The sequence below is a fragment of the Solanum pennellii genome, chromosome 1, assembly GCF_001406875.1.
Source record: "Solanum pennellii chromosome 1, SPENNV200".
In the NCBI taxonomy this organism is placed as follows: domain Eukaryota; kingdom Viridiplantae; phylum Streptophyta; class Magnoliopsida; order Solanales; family Solanaceae; genus Solanum; species Solanum pennellii.
Window position 1 is genome coordinate 87887329 of NC_028637.1, and position 17534 is coordinate 87904862.

Here is a 17534-nt window from a genome sequence, read left to right on the forward strand (position 1 = left end):
ATGATTTTCGTGTGCTATAGCAAATCATTTTTTGGTGATCCAGATTTCAACGTCAAAAATTTTAAAATTTTTTTAGACATCCGTTAAGACCTTGGCTATGCAGCCAGTTGGCCATCACGGCAGTCCGACCCAATTTCAAGGCTAAACGAGCTCCGAAGCGCGCATAACCCCCATTTAAACGATTTTTGTGTGCTATAGCAAACCATTTTTTGGGTTATCCAGATTCCGATGTCAAAAATGCAAAAATTTTTTGTGGACGTCCGTTAAGACATTGACTATGCATCTAGTTGGACCTCACGGCCAGTCTGACCCATTTTCAAGGTCAAACGAGCCTCGAAGCGCGCATACCCCCATTTAGATGATTTTCGTGTGCTATAGCAAACCATTTTTTGGGTCATTAGGAATCTGATGTTAAAAATGCCAAAAATTTTCATTGACGTCCTTCATGGCCAATCCGACCTATTTTCAAGGTCAAATGAGCCCCCAAGTGCGCATACCCTACATTTAGATGATTTTCATGTGCTATAGCAAATCATTTTTTGGGTGATCTGGATTTCGACGTTAAAAATTCCAAATTTTTTTGTGGATGTCTGTCAAGACTTTGTCTACGCATCCGGTTGGCCCTCACGGCCAATCCAACCTAATTTCATGGTCAAACGAGCCCTAAAGCGCGCATATGCCCCATTTCGACGATTTTTGTGTGCTATAGAAAACCATTTTTTAGGTGATTCGGATTCCGATGTAAAAAATGTCAAAATTTTTTGTGGACATCCTTTAAGACCTTGGCTATGCATCCGATTGTCCCCTCACGGGCAGTCCGGCCCATTTTCAAGGTCAAACGAGCCCCGAAGCACGCATATCCCCCATTTTGACGATTTTCATGTGCTATAGCAAACCATTTTTTGGATGATCTGGATTTCAACGTCAAAAATGCAAAAATTTTTGTGGACGCCTGTCAAGACCTTTGCTATGCAGTCAGTTGGCCATCACGGCCTATCCGACCCATTTTCAATGCCAAACGAGCCCTGAAGCGCGCATACCTCCCATTTCGATGATTTTCGTGTGCTATAACAAATCATGTTTTGGGTGTACCAGATTCAGACATCAAAAATGCCAAAATTTTTTGTGGACATCCATCAAGACCTTGTCTACGCATCCGGTTGGCCCTCACGGCTAATCCGACCCATTTTCAAGGTCAAACGAGCCCTAAAGCATGCATACCCCCATTTCGACGATTTTCGTGTGCTATAGAGAACCATTTTTTGGGTGATCCGGATTCCGACGTCAAAAATGAAAAATATTTGTATGGACATCCATCAAGACCTTGGCTATGCATCCGGTTGGCCCTCACGGCGCGTCCGACCCATTTTCAAGGTCAAACAAGCCCCGAAGAGTGCATACCCCTATTTAAACGATTTTCGTGTGCTATATAGCAAACCATTTTTTGGGTGATCCGGGCTCCGCTGTCAAAAATGCAAAAATTTTTTATTGACGTCTGTCAAGACCTTAGCTATGCAGCAAGTTGGTCCTCACGGTCAGTCCAACCCATTTTCAAGGTCAAATGAGCCCTGAAGCGCGCATACCCCCCATTTACACGATTTTCGTGTGTTATAGAAAATCATTTATTTGGGTGATCCGAATTCCGATGTTAAAAATGCCAAAATTTTTTGTGGATGTCCGTCAAGACTTAGCTATGCATACAGTTGGTCCTTACGTCCTGTACGACCCATTTTAAAGGTCAAACGAGCCCCGGAACGCGCATACCTCCCTTTTTTGATAATTTTCGTGTGCTATAGCAAACCATTTTTCGCGTGATCTGTATTTCGACGCCAAAAATGCAAAAATCTTTTGTGAAGGTCCGTCAGGACCTTAGCTATGCAGCCGGTTGTCCATCACGGCCAGTCCGACCCATCTTCAAGGTCAAACGATCCCCGAAGCGCGCATACCCTCCATTTAGACAATTTTCGTGTGCTATAGCAAACCATTTTTGGGTGATTCGAATTCCAACGTCAAAAATTCCAAATTTTTTTGTGGACTTCCATCTAGACATTGGCTATGCAGCTGGTTGTCCCTCACGAATAGTCCAACCCAATTTAAAGGTCAAACAAGCTCCGAAGCGCGCATACCCCCCATTTAGACGATATACGTGTGCTATAGCAAACTATTTTTTGGGTCATCTGGATTCCGACGTCAAAAATGCCAAAAGTTTTTGTAGACGTCCATCAAGACCTTGTCTACGCATCCGCTTTTCCCTCACGGCCAATCTGACCCATTTTCAAGGTTAAAGAAGTCCTGAAGCGCGTATACCCCCTATTTCGACGATTTTCGTGTGGTATAGCAGACCATTTTTTGGGTCAGCCGGATTCCGACGTCAAAAATGCCAAAAATTTTTCTGGACGACAGTCAAGACCTTGGCTATGAAGCCGGTTGGCGCTCACGGCTAGTATGACCCATAATGAAGTCAAACGCGCCCTGAAGCACGCATACCCCCAATTTCGATGATTTTCGTGTGCTATAGCAAACCATTTTTTGGGTGATCCGGATTTCGACGTCAAAAATTCCAAAAATTTTTATCGACGTCTGTCAATACCTTGGATATGCAGACGGTTGGCTCTCACGGAAAGTCCGACCCAATTTAAAGGTCAAATGAGCCTCGAAGCACGCATACTCCACATTTCAAGGATTTTCGTGTACTATAGCAAATTATTTTTTGGGTGATCTGGATTCCGACGTAAAAAATTCCAAAATTTTTTGTGGACGTCCATCTAGACCTTGACTATGCATCCGGTTTGTCCTCATGGCCATTTTGACCCAATTTCAAGGTCAAACGAGCTCCGAAGTGCGCATACCCCCATTTAGACGATTTTCGTGTGCTGTCGCATACCATTTTTTGGGTGATCGGAATTCCGACGTCAAATATGCCAAAACTTTTTGTGGACGTCCGTCAAAACCTTTTATAAGCATCCGGTTGTCCCTCACGGCCAATCCGACCTATTTTCAAGGTCAAACGAGCCACAAAGCGCGCATACCCCCTATTTCGACGATTTTCGTGTGATATAGAGAACCATTTTTTGGGTGATTCGAATTCCAACGTCAAAAATGCCTAACTTTTTTGTGGACGTCCTATAAGACCTTGGCTATGCAGCCGGTTTGCTATCACGGGAAGTCTGACCCATTTTCAAGGTCAAACGAGCCCCGAAGCGCGCATACCCCCTTTTAGATGATTTTCGTGTGCTATAGCAAACCATTTTTTGGGTGATCCGGATTCCGACGTCAAAAATGCCAAATTTTTTTGTGGAGGTCCGTCAGGACCTTGGCTATGCAGCCGATTGGCTATCACGACCAGTCCGACCCATTTTAAAGGTCAAACGAGCCCGGAAGCGCGCATACCCCCCATTTATATGATTTTCGTGTGCTATAGCAAACCATTTTTTGGGTGATCCGGATTCCGACGTCAAAAATTCCAAATTATTTTAGGTCGTCTGTCTAGACCTTGGCTATGCATTCGGTTGGTCCTCACGGCCATTCCTACCCAATTTCAAGGTCAAGCGAGCTCTGAAGCGCGCATACCCACAATTTAGACGATTTTTGTGTGCTATAACAAACCATTTTTTGGGTGATCCGGATTCCGATATCAAGAATGCAAAAAAATTTGTGGACGTCTGTTAAGACCTTGGCTATGCATCCAGTTGGACCTCACGGCCAGTCTGACCCATTTTCAAGGTCAAACGAGCCCCGAAGCGTGCATACCCCCCATTTAGACGATTTTCGTTAGTTATAGCAAACCATTTTTTGGGTCATTCGAAATCTGATGTTAAAAATGCAAAAAAATTTCATTGACGTCCTTCAATACCTTGGCTATGCAGCCGGTTGGCTATCATGGCCAGTTCTCCAGAAAATTTGAAATCTCAGCTTGTCCCACATCGTTTCCCCCTCTATTTTCGACCTATAAGTTGTCCTATAAATGCCCTTGTTGTTCACTGTTCAGAGGGAGGATTTTCGGAGACCAAAGAGTACCCATTAAGTTTTGGAAATTCTTGGTTCCAAAGATCAAAATTTTAAAAGGTTGTGTGGCTTTTCAAGTTGAGAAGTGGAGTCATCTTCTCAACTCGTTGTTCCAATCGCTGCCCAAAACCAGATAACTCTTTCTTTTCCTTTTCCATTTAGTTTAATTTTAGTTTATGTTGTTATATTATGTGTTGGAGCCGAATTAAGGCTAGTTATGTTTCCTAATTTCTCTATGCTGATGAGTCCCTTTTTGATAAATTTCTTAAATTTTACAAGTATTTTAGCAGTGTTCTTTTATTCATTGTGTGTTGTTTGACTTTCCAATCCTAACTTCTAGAGAAAGTTAGCAGTGTTCTTTAGTAAAAATGAGAAATCCTATTTTGATTTCATAGCACATTAGGTTTGGTTGATTCTATATCACATCTAGTTATTGAAAACAACCTAAAACACAGAAAAAGGCATTACCCTTGCTAGCTCGACTGAGTAGTTAATCTATATCTTGCTCCATGAAGCGAATAAAAATGTTAACACTTGGTTTAGTTTCTATCATTTTGGTCTCTGTGAAATAGGTGATTATTTATAAGTTTATAAAGTCTAAGGTCTCATATTTATCATTCGAGATTGTTTTGTTTCTTGTTTTTATCAATTTTGTTACGTCATATATGATTAAAATATTGCTGTGACTTGTCCGAGTTTAGTTGTTGTCTGTATTATGAACTTGTTTCTTTAGTTTATTATGACATCGTTGATACTCTATTCAGTTTGTTTGTAGTCCAAGGGATTGAACAACAATATGTCGTATGTAGATTCGTTTTGAGTGCACTCAATCTCAATTCTACTTTTACACGTGCTCCCTAAAGTGAACCCTTGTTATTTTTACATCCAGTCCCCTTTTCACAATGTGTGTATCTTGCTCGCTTCTTATGTGAAGGATTTTATTTGGTCGAAAATCATGAGTTGATCTTAGGTTTAGTCGAGCTCTTGATGAAGTTGAATTCTAACTCGACTTCTCTTTGGTTGCTCCTAAATCCCTTAGATCCTCATGTCGCTCCTTTGGGCCAAGGATTCTAAATTGCGTACATTGGCTTGGTTTTGGATTTCTTACTATTAGCCAATTATTAGTTTGGATGTTCTATTTGAGAGCTCATGTGTCTTGCGATGCTTTACTAATCCTGATTGTTTATTGGTTTGCTTATTTTTCGGAAATGGTAGAGTTTGTTCTTCGTTTTTTTTTATAAACTCGTGTCAGTTTAACGAAACCAAGCATGTTAGCCTGAAATTCTTTGAAGTCTTTGCTATGATCTGTTATTTCCACTACCCTTAGCATATTTATGTTAATACCTGTCAATTAATCTTATGTGATTTTCATGCTATGCTCCCTTTTCTTTCATTATGCATATGTTTTCTATCAAGTTTGCTTTAGTTGTATTCCCTTGCCATCTTAGTCCATGTGTGTCTTAGTTTGATGTCTGATTTCGAATAATAGTTTAGAGTCGAAAAGTGTGTTGCAATGTTGTTGTTTCCAGGCTCTTTAAAGTTCACAGAAGTGTTTATTAGAATTTAAGCTTTTCTTTTGAGTTCTTTGGATTATTTAGATTAGACGAAGAGTTTTTTTTTTAGAGTGAAGATTTGTTATTTCTTGTTTAAAATTTCACTACCTTTCCTTTGTTTTCATGACTGATTCTTGTAAGGTTTACCTTAATGTCTAAACATCAATGTGTTTCCAAACCATGATTAAGTGAAAGTTTTGTTTGTTATGTGTATGATAGTGTTCACTGGTTTATTTTGTTATATGAGACTTTGTCCATTGCTAAAAAAAAATTGTTGCTTGATTTCTTTCCCTCTAATTGTTGAATTGTAGATTCTGTGTTTTTTTAAATTTTATTTTATTTATTTCTTATTTTGGTTTAATTATTTTGAGCTTTCTCAAAGCATTTTTCTTTAATATCTTCGTAGGTTGATCAAATATTAATCTCTTTTCTTTTTCTTTTCTGCACGACATTCTTCTATCGAGTCCTTTGGGACTCCCCTCTCTTGCATTGTCCCCTCTTGAATCAACCTCGTCTGAGTCAAGAAAACGGAGCTAGTATTATGGGTTAAGACCCAACTAAACCAGCAGCAAGAGCAGCCTAAAAGGGCTGAAATTCAAGTTCTTTTTTTTTTTACCATAAAGTTTGCTAAATATAGTAGTAGTAGCAGCCTCTAAAAGGCAAAAAAACGAGGAGCAAAAAATTGGGATGAGACCCCGATAAACCAGCAGTAGCAACAGTTCCTTAAGGAGACTAGAATAGGGAATATTTGGACTTAAAAAGTCCAAATCCGGGCAGCATCGGCAGCAAATGGTCTTAATGTCCAAGTTCCGTTCACACTTTGTTTCCATTATATATTGTGATTTTGTGATATTTTCTTCTAACTTCTAACATTTGTTTTATCTAACTTAGATGAATACCAGAGAGTTCTTAAATAACTCTTTTATTTTGTTAGTTGTTTACTTAAAGTATCCAAATTTTCAAACTCGTTTAAGTTAGACACTCTAAGCTTCAAGATTAACTTGAGAATTATTTATATTCTTTCATAGTCAGTATTTAGCTTTCAAATCCATGCTTAAGTTATTGTGTTGATTCTTCAACTCTAAAACTTGACCTCGGATAAAATGTCAAGTTAAAATTAGTATTTTGACACCTTAGCATTTGACTTATTTCATACATGGGATAAGATGAGTGTATAAGTGTCAAACGACTTTAGTTATTTTAAAAAGCAAGATTTTTAACAAGTAACCTTGAGCCTTTTATTAAAAATTAGCCAACTTTAAAATCCGTCGGTCAACCGTGCGTTAGCGGATTTTTTAAGATGCCTAAACCCTTCCTTAGAAAATTATTTGACTCTTACCCGACTCTGATTTATTTAAATGTTTTCTTTTAAAAAATTTCCTTTTAAATCGTTTTCTTATGTTTTCTTAAAAAATAAAATAAGTGGCGACTCTAAAATTACTTATTTTTTAAAAAACTTTAACAACATTGTCAAAGTTGCGAAATCGACTTCGAAACCTTTTAGTTTTCGAAATCGGGTCGTAACAGTGAGTATACATGATAGTTCCCGAATTCATTACGGAGATCCTCATAAAGTTTTTAAAGAAATCTTTTTGGTGTTTCGAGGCGCCAGATCCATGGAGTAGTACACATAAAAGTTAAGGAATTCATGTAATTCCTTAAAAATAGTTTGTAAATGTGAAAATATGCATTAGAAAATACGTGATGCTTCCAAAAACTCATTACAGAGATCCTTATAAAGTATTTGCAAAAATATTTTTGGTGCTTTGAGGCACCGATCCATGGTCAATACACACGAAAATTTAAAGAATTTGCATAATTTCTAAAAATTGACGTGTAAATGTGAAAATATGTGTTAAAATGGTGTGAGTATACAAAATGACTCCCGAACTCATTACAAAAATCGTCGTAAGTTATTTCAGAAAAAATTGGATGCTCTGATGTGCCAATTCCATGGGCCGATAAACACGAAAAATCGACAAATTTATGTAATTTCTAAAAAATAACTTGTATATGCAAAAATATACGTTGAAAAATAATATGAATATACATGATAATTCTCAAACTCTTTATGAAAGGTTCTCATAAAATTTTTCGGAAAAACTTTAGATATTTCGAGACATCAGATCCATGGACTAATATAAGTAAAGTTTCTTTCTTCGGTGTGCCATTGAAGCAGCGAGCCACGTGTGAAAGCGGCCATGTATGCCTTCGTACCACCAGCCAATCACTACAAGCCTCACTGCCACCTAGGACATAAACATTAAAAATTGCTTAATATTTCTAATTAAATATCCCCACGCGCACTAGGTGACGCGCCATCTGTTACTCCTCTTATGTGAAAACACCTCGCTCACAGAGAGAGAGAGAGAGAGAGAGAGGGAGAGAGAGAGCGGCTACCGGTTACTTTCCCCGTCTTTGGGGAATTTTGAAATAAATCACTTTCAGCTTGATCTTCGCTTTACTGGGACCAAAATCTCTGTATCAATTCATCATCAGGTATGTGAATTTCTCTACTGAAAATGTAATTTGGGGATTGTCCTCTGTACGAGTTGTGTCATTTTATTGCTTTACTAGATTTGACATCCTGGGAAAGGACTTATCTGGGTAAATCCCGACTTGGGTGTGAGAAATTCTGGTAAAATTGGCATCTTTGCTGTTTGGCGATTTTCATTTTCTTTTCTTGAATTTAATGCATTTTATATATGTCTTCTGTGGTTTTAAGATGTGGGGTTTTAATTTTATCCTCCTCTGTTAGTGTTTCTTTTTGTAGGTTTTGACTGATAGTTGTTTTGCTAAATTTTCTTGACCTAGAACCTCCGGGGAGATCTTGGATGTGGCTACGGAGGGTTGGTTCCTTTTAATCCTCTAGATTCTTGGGTTGATTTTTATCTTGTTTAAGCTCCTTTTAATGTCATTTTGATGGCGAAGCGACCTGAATCATCAGTTGGATACTCTGTTACTATTCCAACCCCTCAGCAAGGGACTCAGTCACCTAGACCTGACACTGTATTTAGTCCTCCTCCTTTCCCATCATCCTCAGCAGGTCCTATATTTCCTCCACCAATTGTTCAACCAAACCAGATTCCTTCGCCGTCTATCAAGACTCCCAATTTACCATCACCTGCTAATGGAGTTAGAACTGGAAGCCCTGCTCCTCATCTAAGCACCCCACCTGGTCCTCCTGTGTTTTCGTCGCCGCTACAACCAGCTGCTGTGCCATTCAGAACTTCTCCAGCCACCCCTCAGCCTATTGCGTATTCCTCTGCTTCATCTCTGCCCACATCATCACCTCCCCAGTTTTCAAATGGGTCTGTTGAGCTGCATCACCAAATTTCTGATGTTACTGAAGATTGGACACCTACTGCAGAATCTCCAAATGTTCTATTCTCGGCTCACAAGGTAACCCTTTTAAGTTCTTATTTAAACTTGTTTCTATTGTATTGTTATCCTTATAAACCTGATAGTAACTCATTCTCTAAGAGTCGTACTTTAAGAGAGTCGGATCTCATATTTATGATGTTCTTTCTCTCCTGAAAGATCTTGATTGTGAATTTTAATATTTTCTCCCTGTACCTTAGAATAGTTGCAATGAGGATCTTATTCTTCTTCTCTGAAACATCAAATTGCAGGTCATTTTTTCAATTTGATCTTTTAATTCTAATATCAACTATTACTTTAATGTTAACTCTCACTGGATGTTGCTGTTCACTTTAGCCATTTATTCTTACTTATGATGATTGACTTTTCTTCTGAAGGTGTTGAAGCAGAAAAAACTTGCAAATATTCCAAGTCTAGGATTTGGTGCATTAGTTTCCTCCGGAAGGGAGATGTCACCTGGTCCGCAAATGATACAACGCGATCCCCATCGTTGCCATAATTGTGGCGCATACGCAAATCTTTATTGCAACATTTTACCTGGCTCAGGTCAGTGGCAGTGTGTGATATGTCGTAACCTCAATGGAAGTGAAGGGGACTATATAGCTTCCAACAAGGAAGAACTGCGCAATGTGCCAGAACTATCATTACCTTCAGTTGATTATGTCCAAACAGGGAACAAGAGGCCTGGTTTCTTTCCAGTGTCCGATTCCAGAGTGTCGGCACCAGTTGTTCTTGTAATAGACGAGTGCTTAGATGAACCTCATCTCCAGCATTTTCAGAGCTCATTGCATGCATTTGTGGATTCTTTGCCTCCAACAACAAGACTGGGGATTGTCACATATGGCAGCACGGTCTCTGTATATGATTTTTCTGAAGAATCGATTGCATCCGCTGATGTATTACCTGGTAACAAATCACCAGACCAAGAGTCTTTGAAGGCATTGATTTATGGGACCGGGATATACTTGTCTCCTATGCACGCATCTCTTCCTGTTGCACACTCAATATTCTCATCATTGAGGCCATACAAACTGGATATTCCAGAAGCTTCTAGAGATCGTTGCCTGGGTACAGCAGTTGAAGTTGCTTCGGCAATTATTCAAGGTCCATCGGCGGAAATGTCACAGGGTGTTGTTAAAAGGCCTGGTGGGAACAGCAGAATTATTGTTTGTGCTGGTGGACCAAATACATGTGGCCCTGGATCGGTTCCTCATTCTTTCTCACATCCAAACTATGCTCATATGGAGAAAATTGCATTGAAGTGGATGGAAACCCTAGGTCGTGAGGCATTCAGGAAAAACACAGTTATTGACATATTATGTGCAGGCACATGTCCAGTAAGAGTGCCTGTCCTGCAACCTCTTGCTAAAGCCTCGGGGGGTGTACTTATTCTCCACGATGATTTTGGAGAGGCTTTTGGTGTAAACTTGCAGAGAGCATCTGGGAGGGCTGCAGGTTCACATGGTTTACTTGAGGTCCGCTGTTCTGAGGATATTTTTGTTAGTCAAGTTATAGGGCCTGGTGAAGAGGCGCATGTGGACAGCAACGAAGTGTTTAAAAATGATGATGCTCTTGTCATTCAAATGCTAAGCATCGAAGAAACACAAAGTTTTGCATTATCAATGGAAACCAAGAGAGACATTAAGCGTGATTTTGTGTATTTCCAGTTTGCATTTAAGTTTTCTGATGTCTACCAATCGGATATCACCAGAGTCATCTCTGTTCGGTTGCCTACTGTGGACAGTGTTTCATCATATCTTCAAAGTGTTCAAGATGAAGTGGCTGCTGTTCTCATTGCCAAAAGGACACTTTTGAGAGCCAAGAATGCCAATGATGCACTTGATATGCGAGCCACGATTGATGAAAGAATCAAAGATATAACAAGCAAGTTTGGTTCTCAAATGCCCAAATCAAAGCTCTATCAGTTCCCGAGGGAGCTCTTGTTGTTGCCCGAAGTCTTATTCCATCTTAGAAGGGGGCCACTTCTAGGAAGCATTCTTGGTCATGAAGACGAGAGATCTGTGTTGCGGAACTTGTTTTTGAATGCAGCATTTGATTTGTCCCTCCGAATGGTGGCTCCTCGCTGTCTGATGCATAGACAAGGTGGCACTTTTGAGGAACTACCTGCTTATAACCTTGCTATGCAATCTGATGCAGCGGTTGTTCTTGATCATGGCACTGATGTCTTCATTTGGTTGGTAAGCAACTTTCCTCTTTCTTTAGAGTGCCATCAAAGAGCTTGTATTTAGCAATAGTAGTAAATCCTATAGTTTCTCTTTGCTTGTCATTTATCCTTCGTTAGCTCATGAAACTCATGCTTGGCTGAGAGCCACTATAATGTGCTATTTATTGTTATCACGAGGCTTTTTTTTTGTTAAGCGATAGCCGACAGCTCTCTATTGATGTCTCGCTATGAAGGTGCTGGATTTAATATAACAGATGGTGCAGAGCACTCTGATTTGAGCTGTATATCACAGGTTCACTTTTAGGAAGTAAAAAGGAATAAGCTGTAAACTATGGATTGGACTGGATGCAATGAATCTAAAGAACCTTCAGGATTGTCATGCCTCGGGAGTTGTAATACATAGTATTTAAGTTTAATTAAGAAGGGAGGAGGCTATATTAATCCTCGTAGGTGCATATATATTCTCTGTTTTTCTTTGAATTAATCATTATTAATGATTGTTAGGGTTTACAAGGAGGATAAGCAAAGAGTGGCTTGAGTTTTGACTAATATCTTGCAAAGAATCTTGATTTTTCTTAGTGCATCCAAATAATAAACACGTCCACGTTGATCTTGAATTTAGAACCTGCTTTCTGAAATCTTTGGTTGAGATCAACTTCCAAGTAGACGCCGAATGCACCTGAATATTGACTTTTATGTGTATATCTTCATGTGTGTGCTTCCTTCCCATTTTCTATGTATTTGATGACTGATGTCACTAGAGATATCCTCTCTGAGCACGCCTGATGTACAAGGTTGATGGTTTGCAACCTAGTCGATTTTATCTTGTTCAACTGCTCTAGATTCATACTGGATGCTACTTCGAATGAAGAGCAGTGTAGATATTTCTGTTTTGTCAGTTTTTCCTATTTCAAATTATTGCAGTCATATGTCACTTGTCAGACTGACTTATTTGAGGAGTCATGTGACAGTTTTGAACATGAGAATTTTATTCTTTTCATTCCATTTATTTTTCATTTCACCGGATATGTTCAGGGCGCGGAACTTGACGCTCAGGAGGGAAAAGGTGCAGCAGCATTGGCAGCTTGCAGAACTTTAGCTGAAGAGCTCACGGAAATGCGGTTTCCAGCTCCTCGGATTCTTGCATTCAAGGTATACTTGTTTCCGAATCTAAGACCGTGCATTCTCATATGACGGAACAATTGAGATTTAAATATTGGTGTGTCACAGGAAGGAAGTTCTCAGGCTCGATATTTTGTTTCCCGGCTGATACCGGCACACAAGGACCCTCCTTATGAACAGGTAAATGGATTTCAACTTACGCCTGTCATTAGCCACTTTCAGGTACTATTAATTTTTGTCATTTCTGTTTAACGGACTGTTTAGCGGCAATGAGTTATTGAGCTATGATTTGAAAGGACTGGTCTTTCCGGAGCAGTATAATCTGAGATTCTCTCTAACTCGGGTTTAGGAATTTGATTTACGAAGTAACTTAAACCTTATGTTGTGATGTTGAGAAATTAAATCAAGCCAACGAACAAGCACAAATAAGAGTTGCTACTCGAATTACGATGAAGAGGAAAGCATAGTTTGTAGAAGGAGAAAAATCTTTCCAGCTTAGAGCTATGGAGAAAATGTTGTCTGGTATTTTTATAGAAGTAGTTATGTCAGCAGATCTAGGTAGATAACAGAACCTGGGCATACAATATATTGGAGTTACCATTAGAAGGAACCAGAAAGCTATGTGGAAGATGGGGGATATCACTGCAATTGTAGGGACATTGTTGTGCAAATTTCAACATGTAGAAGACTGTTTGAATAGAAATCTTACTAAAAAGGACTCATCTGGATTTATGGCAAAAGGTGGAGGATTTGTGGCTTAAGTCGCAGGTTCAAGCTCCACACCACGCAAAGCGAAGCCTGGTATTTAAGTGGAGAAGGCTAGAGGGGCGCGCCCATGATCCACCAAGTTTAGAAGGCTGTGATTGGTCCAAAGGGCGGGTCACAGACGGATTTCTCGGTTATAAAAAAAAGGACTCGTCCGGATCGGAAATATATGAAGTAGAAGAAGAATTCCCGAAATTAATCATAACTACAGATGTATTAATATTGCTATGGAACACTATAATTTGTGGTGAAAGGAACCAGCACAGCAACTATAATGAGCCATGCCATGTAGCAGCTTTGAGAAATGGCCACAAGGCTGTAATAACTATCAAATTCTGGTTGAAGAAAGCTCATTAAAACAGAAAATGAATTTCATGTATAGATATTTTGACAGTGGGTTGGTGATGTGATGAAAGCCCCCTACTCTTTGTAAATGCAGAGATGGACTGGTTTTCCTTTTTTTTGGGGGGGTTGGAGGGGAGGGGGTATTTTATCTGATGTTGGGCCAACGGTAGTTTCTCTTAAATGTTTGTCCCTACTATATCTTGTTTGTGGCCTCGTATAACAATACCTTGACACTATGAAGGATTTGCAGAGAAAATCACATACTTCTAGAATTTAATATGTTAAAGAAATCTTAGTAGATTTCTTGATATTTTCTTTTCTGTTTTGGTGAGTTGCTCTCATTATTTCTTTATCTACCTTTGGTCGTTGGCTGCTTGTTAGAAGTGTTGATAATCCAAGTTGGTTAATTTCATCTGTAGGGCTTCCATAATAATTCCTTATCGAACTCATTGACCAACACCTACCCTTCTTTTACTATTTGTTTGGCATTTCCATGCTATTCTTGTGCTCTGAACACTGAAGAGCCCAACAAAATGTGTTCCCTGTCATGAACCTCTTAACCAGCCATGGCTGATGCTGTCTCAAATCCTCCTTTCATTATTTACTGCTTTGCTTGCCATCCCACTCTGCACCTTGTCCCCTGTCCTATTAATCTTTTGGATCCACACTACATGTTTTTGTTGTTGAAATAAATATTTTTCCTCTCTGTTCTGACTGCAATGACATAGTGGGTTATATATCAGATGGTTTTAATTGGGGAAAGCAGAATTAATCATTCAGACAAATTTGCAACTTAGAGATCTTATCTGCTTCTTGCTTATTAATATTGCTCAGTTTTGCTTTCTTACGAATTTCAGTTCTAATACATTAAAAGGCATTCAAAATTGTAACTTTATGCTCAAATGATTGTGCAGGAAGCAAGATTCCCACAGCTTCGTACTTTGACTGCAGAACAGAGAACGAAGTTGAAAAGCAGCTTCCTTTACTTTGACGATCCCAGTTTCTGTGAATGGATGCGGAGTTTGAAAGTTTTGCCACCTGAACCAAGTTAAAGACCGTAAGTGAACGTTTAGTGGCAAATCTTCAAGGATCAAGTCCTGAGAGTTGCATTTGGAAGTACCATCAGGTCCAATTGCATAAACACATAGTTGAGTCGTGGTGACAGAGCCTCTTATCTCTCAACTTTCTGCACATCCCTGGTTATCATGCCAGGAAATGGAACTCTTCCATTGTGATCCCTTTCTGTATGAAGTCTAAGTGACTGTATTCTTTTGAAATAAAAATTTGCTTTTCTACCTACCCCTCCAACCTTGTGTTAATTTTTTTTTCCAGTTAAGAGAAGCCAAAGGGATTATACATTTTTTGAGTGATCTGTAATGACATAGAACAAGTTTGCAAGTTGGTTAGCAGTTGGTACATAGTTGATGTTGTGAATTGGTTAATTCTCTGTAGACATAAATGTAGAATTTCTTTAGTACACAATGAGCTTCTAAGGTACTTCTCTGCTTCTGTTTAAGCTTGCGTTGGTAAATGCTATATGAAATCATCAATATGTAGACATGCGATTTTAAGTTCTCCAAATAATATGATTTGAGATCGAAATCATGATTTGAGTGTATAATTTGATCCATGAGTTCATAATTTCATCCTCAGCATGAAAATTCGTAACCTTTTCAAAGAAAGGTTCATCTTTGGTGTGAAAATTGTGACACGTGAAAGGATTATATTCTAGTGACTATATTATTGACGATCAGTGAATTTTTATAAACTTTATAATCACAAATATTTGTTTATAAAAAAATTTGCTAAATTTTGCTTTGGATAAGTTGTGGAGTTTTCATGTTTATGAAAAAAAAAAAATTGAATGTTCAAAAGAAACTTTAATTTTAAATTATGACTTGATATCTTGTATTCTTTTAACACTCATTTTTTATAAGATGGATTTATATATAGCAGCAATAAAATTTAAAGTTATAAAAGAATATTTGAAAGTTATAGTTATATTTAAACATGAAGATTCTAAATCCTATGTTTCAAACTGAAATAGTGGACTAATTTGATTAAAAAAAATACTTAATTGATATAATTTCCACAAATATTTGAGCCAAGATCTAGTTTTATTTGTGGATATTAAATCTTCTTATTAAATTAAACACTTTTTTGTTTGTTTGTTAGCAGTTAACACTATAGTATAAGTACACCATTGATGCCTTATCGGTTATCTCCTCGTATAAATTCTCAACCCCTGCTCTATTCTCTTCTCTTTTGTATCTATAACTTCAATTTCCAACTGGACAAAATGGAGCTGGTGTTTTCACCGCCGTCCGTTGACTGGTCGGCCACCGCTGTGAAGCGGCCCTCCTCCTTAGCTAACCGTCGTAGCACTGCCGATGACAAGGTTCGAGGTTTAATTGGCACTCGCAGCTGGCTGCGAGGAGGAGAGGAGTCCTTGAGGTTGCTTGGTTTTGAGCTGAAAAATAACCGGAGGAGGAGAATGATGACTCCAGAGGCATCTTTGGGAGGGTTATTGGGAGGTATTTTTAAGTCTTCAGATTCTGGCGAGTCTACTAGGCAGATGTATGCCGCAACAGTCACACTTATCAATGGAATGGAATCAATGATGTCTTCTTTATCTGACTCTCAATTAAGGGAGAAGACAGCTGCTCTGCAAGAGCGGGCTCGCCGTGGAGATTCCTTGGACTCCCTTTTACCGGTGAGTTTTTTTTTTTTAAATAATATTTTAAATAGGGGTAGGGGAAGGGGAAATGAGGGAGGAGATTACAAGGTGGGGAATCGAACCTCACTAACAAGGTGAAAGTTCACGTAGTCAACTAACTTAGCTAGTAAGATTCCCCACCGATGAGCTATTGAACCAACTCCAGTTGTGTTTTGTACTTTCATTTTGCTCATCTTATCTAAAGTTGGTGTGATGCCAGGGTGTTCATCGTTTAGGTGTATAAACACCATGCTTCGTAAAAATGTTATCTTTGATCCATATGTCTCAGTTTATGTTATTTTAGTCGCCCAGAAAAGAATTTCTGCATTTTGGAAGTGGATATCATATACTGCTTTAGAGAAGCTAATCAAGTAGGCAAAATTGGCATCAACAAGTGGAAATAGTACCTTCTTTTACTCTTTGCAACATCTTCCTAAAGAGATGAAGGGAATGTTTCAACCTGACAAAATGCAACTTCCTATTGTTAGGAGGAGATACAAAAAATCCAATTTTAGTGTAAGTTGATTTGTTTCTCTTCTAGTTTGCTATGGTGGAACTTTGCTCATTATATATCCTCATAATTACAAAATTGGATAAAATAATTAAATGATTTAGAAGAAGATGCAAAGCTACAAAGGATAATGTGCAAGAAAGCTGCTCCAAACAGATAAATGGAGTTAGCTTGGCAAAAACTTGTGAAACAGTCAAATGGAACCCTACTACTCTACTGTACTAGAGATGGGGAACTAACGAAATCCAAAAAGTTATCAACCTTGTTTGGAGTGGCGATAAATGCCACATAAATAAAGTAACTTGACATTTGGCTTTGAGAGTGTAAAAGAGGTTGATATTCCATTAGAACATCTGTTGTTTCTCTCCTTACATAGGCTCCATAAAATTGCTGCTGGGATCATGCTCCAGATCTTTCTGATGGATTTGTCAACTCTCCACAGTACCCAACTAGCATAGTCATCCTTCATGGTGTACGACATTACCCATTGTAGGCCAAACATCGAGTAGAAAAAATGCCATAGACTAGCTGATGCAGGGCAGTGCAAAAAAAGGCGACTAACACTCTCATTTGTCTGCTTGCACATGACACATCTGTTGATGAGGATTACACCTCTTTTCCTGAGATTGTCTTGTGTTAGGCATGCTTATCCTCATATCTTTTTGGATAGGTTGTAAATAGTTGATCTGTTGGAGGTTAGGTCAATGTCCCCCTCCTCTTTTATATTTTGCATTTAGATGAAGGACAATTAACTTGGTCAGCTAGACTCAAAATGTAAAAAATAAAAAAAATAAAAAGAAGAAGAAGAAAAGAATTGCTGACAACATACTTGGGAAGGCCACTAGGGAGCAAATATAAAGTTTGGGGATATGGGATGGAATTCTGGAAAAAGCAGAAAAAAAATTATCAAGATGGAAGGCTCAGTGTCTATCCTTGGGGGGGGGGGGGAGG

At 38.7% G+C, this 17534-nt stretch overlaps 2 protein-coding genes across 3 annotated transcripts in view; both read left to right on the forward strand.

Annotated features, from left to right (window-relative positions):
- The first annotated feature begins 7873 nt into the window (after positions 1 to 7873).
- LOC107005902 (protein transport protein SEC23) lies at positions 7874 to 14853 on the forward strand. 2 transcript variants are annotated; one of them, XM_015204552.2, is made up of 6 exons: positions 7874 to 8057; positions 8373 to 8960; positions 9317 to 11137; positions 12160 to 12276; positions 12355 to 12426; positions 14271 to 14853. In XM_015204552.2, exons 2-6 carry the CDS (start codon positions 8481 to 8483, stop codon positions 14406 to 14408), a joined length of 2628 nt encoding a protein of 875 aa, XP_015060038.1. In that variant the 5' UTR covers positions 7874 to 8057; positions 8373 to 8480; the 3' UTR covers positions 14409 to 14853. The 2 variants fall into 2 exon arrangements, with proteins under 2 accessions (XP_015060038.1, XP_027769990.1); XM_027914189.1 differs by lacking the exon at positions 7874 to 8057 and having other exon boundaries at positions 8350 to 8960.
- A 723-nt stretch (positions 14854 to 15576) lies between these two features.
- LOC107002391 (protein translocase subunit SECA1, chloroplastic) overlaps positions 15577 to 17534 on the forward strand; it is a 16597-nt gene continuing 14639 nt past the window's right edge. The window contains exon 1 of the mRNA XM_015200403.2: positions 15577 to 16069. Within this exon, the coding sequence (XP_015055889.1) occupies positions 15656 to 16069 (414 nt within the window). The 5' untranslated portion in view covers positions 15577 to 15655. The remainder of the gene's footprint in view (positions 16070 to 17534) is intronic.

Coding starts and splice junctions, on each gene's coding strand:
- LOC107005902 (XM_015204552.2), top strand. CDS start 8,481: ATGGCGAAGCGACCTGAATCATCAGTTGGATACTCTGTTACTATTCCA. Junction 8,961..9,316: donor TTCTATTCTCGGCTCACAAG/GTAACCCTTTTA, acceptor TTTCTTCTGAAG/GTGTTGAAGCAGAAAAAACT. Junction 12,427..14,270: donor AGGACCCTCCTTATGAACAG/GTAAATGGATTT, acceptor ATGATTGTGCAG/GAAGCAAGATTCCCACAGCT.